General features: G+C 43.4%; 1 protein-coding gene and 1 pseudogene across 2 annotated transcripts in view; both read right to left on the bottom strand.

Moving 5' to 3' along the window:
* Positions 1-3,252: 3,252 nt before the first annotated feature.
* LOC102765933 lies at positions 3,253-4,066 on the bottom strand (annotated as a pseudogene).
* A 1,818-nt stretch (positions 4,067-5,884) lies between these two features.
* The window catches only part of ASB11 (ankyrin repeat and SOCS box containing 11), a 27,231-nt gene continuing 25,844 nt past the window's right edge, over positions 5,885-7,271 (bottom strand). For both annotated transcript variants that reach the window (XM_006775218.2, XM_006775220.2), the window contains exon 7: positions 5,885-6,445. In XM_006775218.2, coding sequence (XP_006775281.1) covers positions 6,321-6,445 — 125 coding nt within the window. In that variant the 3' untranslated portion in view covers positions 5,885-6,320. The remainder of the gene's footprint in view (positions 6,446-7,271) is intronic.

The following is a 7,271-nucleotide window of genomic DNA, read 5'->3' as shown; positions in this document are numbered from 1 at the left end:
TCGACCAGCTGCCTCCTGCACACCCCCTACTGGGGATGTGCCCACAACCAAGGTACATGCCCTTGACCGAACCGACCCTGGGACTCTTCAGTCCCCAGGCCGACGCTCTATCCAGTGAGCCAAACTGGCTAGGGCGAATGATTATTTTAAATAGTCTTCTTAATCAATAAATACCACTTTAAACACTGTCTAAGAAATAGTATTACCGCGGGCAGCCGTCAGAGCGCAGGCCTACCTGGCCGCTTCATCCACGAGCGGGCTGTGCAGAGGACTTGGGCTCACCAGAACCTCCAGAGGTGTCCTGTGGACTCCCGCTGGCTCACTCAGATGTGCGGGCACCGTGTCCAGCGTCGGCAGATGGGCTGAGGACAGCAGCAACTACACGCTTCCCGGCGGGGGTCCTGCAGCCTCCGTCTCCCCTACTAACAAAGACGATGCAGAGCGTGGCTCTTGAACCCAGTGCACCAAGTTAAAAGATGATTGGACAGGGCCCCAGCCCGCCAAAAGCTAGAAAGATGATTGGATAGGGCCCACCCTAGACCGGCAGGGAGCCTATGGGAGTCTCCTCAACTGGCCAAGATGGCGCAGGGGGCGGTTCTTACACCCAGGCAGCAAGTTAGATGATTGGACAGGGCCCCAGCCCACCAAAAGCTAGAAAGATAATTGGACAATATCCACACTAGACCCACAGGGAGTCTCCTCAACTGACCAAGATGGCTCAGGGGGCGGTTCTTACACCCAGCACGCCGCTCCAAAAAAATGCTTGGACAGGGACTCAGCCCACCAAAAGCTAGAAAGGTGACTGGACAGGACCCAGCAGCACCCCTTCCCCCACCACCCCCCGCTGCTGTAGACCATAGGGAGCCTCCGGCAGTCTCAACTGATCAAGATGGCAGGGGGCGTTCTTGCACCCAGCACCCCCCCCCAAAAAAAAATGATGGGACACCAATCGTTTGCTTTCCTCCATTTCTGCCATTCGTGACCTGTTTCTCTGTCTCCGCATTTTGGCTGCTTGCCTGTGTTGATAGAGAGGCTTTATGTGCTAGGTGTCCTGTAGGGCCCAGTGACTCAGCCTCCCCAGTTACCTGAGGTGGACACTCTTGGTGCACCCCCTTGTGGGCTTTGTGCACAGTTGTTGTAGCTATGCCTTGGTTGTTATAGGATCACTGGGAGGAATTGACCTACCGGCCAATTGGCTGTCAAAAGCTAGAAAGGTGACTAGACAGGACCCAGCAGCGCCCTTCCCCCCCATCCCCCGACCCCCGTCTGCTGTAGACCATAGGGAGCCTCCGGGAGTCTCCTCAACTAATCAAGTTGGCGCAGGGGGCGGTTCTTGCACCCAGTACGCCCCTCCAAAAAAATGGACAGGGACTCAGCCCGCCAAAAGCTAGAAAGGTGACTAGACAGGACCCAGCAGCGCCCTTCCCCCCCATCCCCCGACCCCCGTCTGCTGTAGACCATAGGGAGCCTCCGGGAGTCTCCTCAACTAATCAAGTTGGCGCAGGGGGCGGTTCTTGCACCCAGTACGCCCCTCCAAAAAAATGGACAGGGACTCAGCCCGCCAAAAGCTAGAAAGGTGACTGGACAGGACCCAGCAGCACCCCTTCCGCCTCACCCCGCCACCCCCACCTGTTGTAGACCCGCAGGGAGCCTCCAGGAGTCTCCTCAACTGATCAAGATGCCGCAGGGGGCAGCTCTTACACCAAGCACATAAAAAGCTAGAAATATGATTGTACAGGGCCCTAGCAATCCCCCTAGGCTGCTCTAGACCAGCAGAGATCCTTGGAAGCCTCCTCAACTGGCCAAGATGGCGCAAGGGCGGTTCTTACACCCAGCAAGTCAAAACCTAGAAAGATGAATGGCCAGGGCTCCAGCCCGCCAAAAGCTAGAAATATGATTGGATAGAAAAAAACAAAACAACCTCCTTTTCCTACACTTGTAAGAATAGCAGCCTTGAGCAGGAAGGAAAAATGGTCTCTGAGACAGGAGTCCACCGTTTTTTGCACGAGCATCTGTCTCATGAGTTTGGCTCTCATTGTGGTCAGCTGAACTCACGTTTTCAGTTACAATAGTTAAAATATTTAAAAACATTTCTTAAAAAAATACAAAGTTCAAGCTAGTGTCATTTATAATAGCAAGAAATTAGAAATAAGTATCCAGCAATATGGAAATAGCTAAGGAAACGATACAACCATTTAAAAGGATAGTTCAAAGGATTTGAAACTTAGAAAATCATTGCAATATGGTTTATTGGAAAACCAGAAATCAAAAATACTTTCAGAATAGGATTGCTATATTAAATCAGGCAAAGAAACAAAAAATAAAACAGTACCACAATGTACTGAAAAAAAGTCACTAAAAGTTTAATAGTAAAAATTAATAAATATTAGATATGTTCATGAATAGTTCTTTTTAAATGAAGTCACCCCACCAGTCTTTGCTTAATTACCTTATCTAAAAATAGTAGCTCTCTCTATTACTCTTTACCCTAATCTGCTTTATTTTCCTTATAAGTTCTGAAATGATGATATATAGCCTCACATAAACCAGATGATTCTTCTGATGGTCTAATTCTAGCTTGACGGATGTAGGTTTTAAAGTGAAATTAAAGATTGCCTCCTGACCGATCTCTAAATTCATAAATCATAAAACACTGACCGCAGCACTCTGAGAAGTAGGCACTGGGGCTTGTTCTGCTTCCACATATTTCTGGAACCAGAGGAGCAGCTCTGGAAAGTGGTCTCTTGAGACTCAGTTCCGGATTGGAGTGTCCCACTCCACACACACAGACACGCATTCACACATACAGACACACGCACCTACCAGATTTGGGAGGTCCATACACATGATTCGTGAGATCCATGGTCTGCTGATTCAGGAAGTGGATGGAACGGAAGGATTCTGTAGTTCCTTGGGGTCACAGATAGACTGAATATCCTAGGACACCCTGAGACTTAACACAGAGCTCAGACATTCAGCAAGAAACAGGCTAACTAAAAAAATGCCCTCAGGATAACATTTTAAAGGTACAAAGCCTCTAATTCCTGAATGTTCCATGATATGTATTTTATTTATTTTTTGGCTCTTCTCAGTTTATTGCATGAAGGAGTTACACTAGTCCAAGTTAAAAGCAGACCCCAAATGCTCACATTCTACAAGCTGTGAAGTTTTTAAACTTGTGACAATGGACAGAAAGGAACTTCTACTCATTGCAAGAAAATCCTCACTTTAGCTTCAGTGATCCAAAAGCACTTAAAACCCGTGAACCTTCAGCTGGTTATCCTTAGCCAGTTCAGTCTCTATGAGGAACCAGGATTTGTTCTTGTGGTGGTCACCCTGTAGCTGAGTTATTTCTCCATATATTCTAGATGTTCAAATACAATACCATTGCAGGCAAATTTCTTCCTAGAACCCATCACTAGTTTCTTTTTATCATCATCAGCAGCAGCAATCCCTTGGACAGTAGTAAGGGTCTCCCTGCTGCTCCTCTGTTGAATTCTTATCCTATATAATAAATGCCTAATATGCAAATCAACTGAACAGTGGAATGACTGGTGGAATAACCAGTTGCTATGATGCGCACTGACCACCAGGGGGCAGACGCTCAATGCAGGAGCTGCCCCAGGCTCCAGGCCAGCCAAGGCGGGTGCCAATGGGGGCCCCCAATCACAGTGGCAGAGCAATTGGGGGGCAGGGCCAGCGAGCAGGCCGGTGCTGCCCCCCGTTTGCCCTGAGGGTCACCTACCACAGAGGGAGGCGACCGGCGGTGGCTGCAGGGCTGGCAAGCAGGCAGTGCCAGGCCGGCCAAGGCGGGTGCCAGCAGAGGCTCCCCCCCCCCCCCCCATCGCTCCACCAGTTGCCCCACAGATTGGCCCTGATTGCCAGCCAGGCCTAGGGACCCTACCTGTGCACAAATTTCGTGCACCGGGCCTCTAGTATAGACATAATCAACCCTCAGTGCCAGCAGGAAGCAGATCATCACCCTTACTTGCATCATCAAAGGGATCAAAAGAGTGGAGGTTGTGGATAGTGGACATACAATAGGATTCCTTTTCCTTTGAGTAAATGGCTGGCCTTCACCTTCGGAAGGCTGCTGAGGAAGAAGGCAGGTGTCTGGGACAGAGCATCAGAAAGTGAGGGGGCTCAAGGTGCTGAGTCCTTGACAGGTGTCTCAGTGACTGGGGCTGATATGTATTTTAATTTATAAGTATTTTCCTTTAAAGTTTCTCCCTTTGATATTATGTTTAGAAAAGACCTTCCCTTTCATGCATATTTATGGACATTTTATTTTAGTATTTTATAGATTCATTTTCAATTTTTTAACATTTAGAAAACGAGATTTGTTTTTGAAATATGATGTAAAATAAGAATTTAATATTTTCCCCAAATAGTTATTTCACATTCCAAAGTCATCAAAATGAGAAAAAATGGTCTAGAACAGTACTAACAGAAATATAATGCTAATGACATGTGTAATTTAAATTTTTATTGTAGTCACATTTAAAAAGTAAAAAGAAGTGGAAATAATTTTAATGATGAATTTTATTTAAGCTTTCATTTTGAATATATGTGTAATCAAGATCAAAATCATAATAAAATATTTCACATTCTTTTTATTTCTACTGAATCTTCAAAACATGGTGTGTAATTTATACTCACAGCACTTCTCAATTCAGCCTCACTACATTTCAACTGCTTGAGAGGGTAATGGCTAATGGCTTCTGTACTGAATAGCATGCGTGTAGAGCAGCGCTTCTCAACTTCAGCACTGCTAACATTTTGGACCCAATAATTCTCTGCTGTGGAGAGCTGTCCTGTGCCTTATAGGATGATCAGCTGCATCTCCAAACTCTATCCACTAGATGTCAGGAGCATCCCTCCCCCAGATGTTACAACCAAAAATGTCTCTAGACTTTGCCAATTGTCCCTGAGGCTGGGTAAAAGTAGGGCAAATTGTCCACAGTTGAGAATCAATGGTCTAGAAAAACTAGGAAAAAAAACACGTTTGGGAAAAACCTTAGGATCGTCCAAGAGAAAATTTTCTGTTTAGAAGCTAATATTACTATAGTCACTGAACCATAATAGGAGTACTTACAATAATTAAAGTCTGTCTAATTTTCATGTTTTAAATTCACAAAAGAGACGAGGGGAAGAAGTTGGGAAGAAGAAAAAGGAGAGGGAGAAGAAGAGAAAAGGGAAGAGGAAAGCTGTTTCTGAGTATACCTTTTTGTTTATTTTGGGCCCCTACTTAAAGAAATAATATTGACCCACAAATGAGTCTATTTTGGTGACTGGCATCAACCTGTAATTATTTCAAAAACCCTGGTACTCTTGGTTTTGAAAATATGTTGATGGAAGCTTGGGTTGAAACATGCATCAAACTGTGCCCGTGGGTTCAGGTAGTAAGAACACTCAGTGTTGCTGGATCCTAGAACTGTCTACCTCACATAACAGCATCTAATATAAAAAGTGATGGGAAACAGACCCCCAACTTCCAGGTGAGCTAATATCTTCCAACAACTCTCTTACCAACCAGGAGCTCTAAAACTGCAAGTCTCAATTAATTGTGGTGTTTTTAAAGTATTTCTCTTTTTTATCTGTAAAAAAAGGCAAGGAAGGCAGCTATGCTAACCACTATACAAAAACTCATAGACACAGGCAACAGTATGGTGATTACCAGAGGGAAGAGGGTGGGTGGTCATAAAGGGTAAAGGGGGTCAAATATATGGTGATAGAAGAAGATTTGATTTTTGAGTGGTGGGTACACAATGCATATACAGATAATGTATCCTAGAACTATACACTTGAAAACTATATAATTTTATTAACCAATGTCACCCCAATAAATTTAAAAAGGCAAGAAAATAAAAATTATAGCAGAGATTTATTCATAGAAGGAAAGAAAGGGGGAAAGAGGGAGGAATTAAATCACATTTTATAATATTCACATTCATCATAATCTTATTCAACCTGATTTACATGTATCTACATGATACTCCGAATGTTGACCCTTAGATAATTGAAGATCATGAGACTTCAAAAATAGCTTATTATTTTCACTCTACTTCATAGTTTTTTAAAAGTTTATACAACAAGTGGTAAAAATGAAAGGTTTCTGATTGTCCCTTGGTTAATGAGAACATTAAACTAACCATGAGTTTTCACTCCCTACATGTTTCTGATTCATCAGGGATTTAATCTAACTGGCTTAGCTCATTTGATGATACTGAGATGTTAGCTGTTGGTCATCTACATTAAGTACCCTGCGTACAGCAGGCAACTACCTGATTATTTCCAAGACCTTCCATGGAGAGTTGGGACTACTGGTAGAGGAGGAATCTTTGCAGTGGCTCCGGTAGATGTAGCTTATGGATGCTTTGATGACACGCTCGACCCAAGCACTTTCGGATACACAGGCGACAGAGCTGGGAAAGAGCAGGTGGGCCTAAGGAAGGAATTAAAATGGTGTTAACTTCGTGCTAGTATGGCCAGGGTTGAGTAAAGACTAGAAGAGGCGTAAACTTTCTAGAAGATTAAGAGAAGCTGCATCTGTATAGGAATTAGAAAGTGAGTTAGCAAACACTCAATACATCCAGGATTCTGGTTTATCCCTTAGACAGGGTCATGTTTCGTTACATTGAACTTCCAATGGTAATTATATTACCGATATTTAAGAACGAGGCTAACTAATATGACAAACCTACAGCCAACATCATACTCAATGGGCAAAAACTAAAACCATTTTCCATAAGAACAGGAACAAGACAGGGATGCCCACTTTCACCATTCCTGTTGGACACAGTACTGGAAGTGCTAGTCATAGCAATCAGACAGGAAGAAGAAATGAAAGGCATCCGAATTGGAAAAGAAGAAGTAAAATTGTCATTATTTGCAGAGGACATGATACTGTACATAGAAAACCCTAAAGGCTCCATCAAAAAACTACCAGACTTAATAAATGAATTTGGCAATGTAGCAGGATACAAAATTAACACCCAGAAACCTATGGCTCTTGTATACACCAATAATGAACTTACAGAAAGAAAAACTTTAAAAAAAATCAAATCCCTTTTACCATTGTAATGACAAAAAAAATTAAGATACTTAGGAATAAACTTAACTAAGGAGGTAAAAGACCTATATTCAGAAAACTATAGGACACTGAAAAAAGATATAGAGAAAGACATAAACAAATGGAAGAATATACCGTGTTTATGGATTGGTACAATCAACATCATTAAAATGTCCATACTACCCAAAGCAATTTATAT

The sequence above is a fragment of the Myotis davidii genome, unplaced genomic scaffold, assembly GCF_000327345.1.
Source record: "Myotis davidii unplaced genomic scaffold, ASM32734v1 scaffold889, whole genome shotgun sequence".
NCBI classification, from domain to species: Eukaryota; Metazoa; Chordata; class Mammalia; order Chiroptera; family Vespertilionidae; genus Myotis; species Myotis davidii.
Note: the sequence above shows the minus strand (reverse complement) of the source record. Positions and strands in the feature narration are given on the sequence as shown.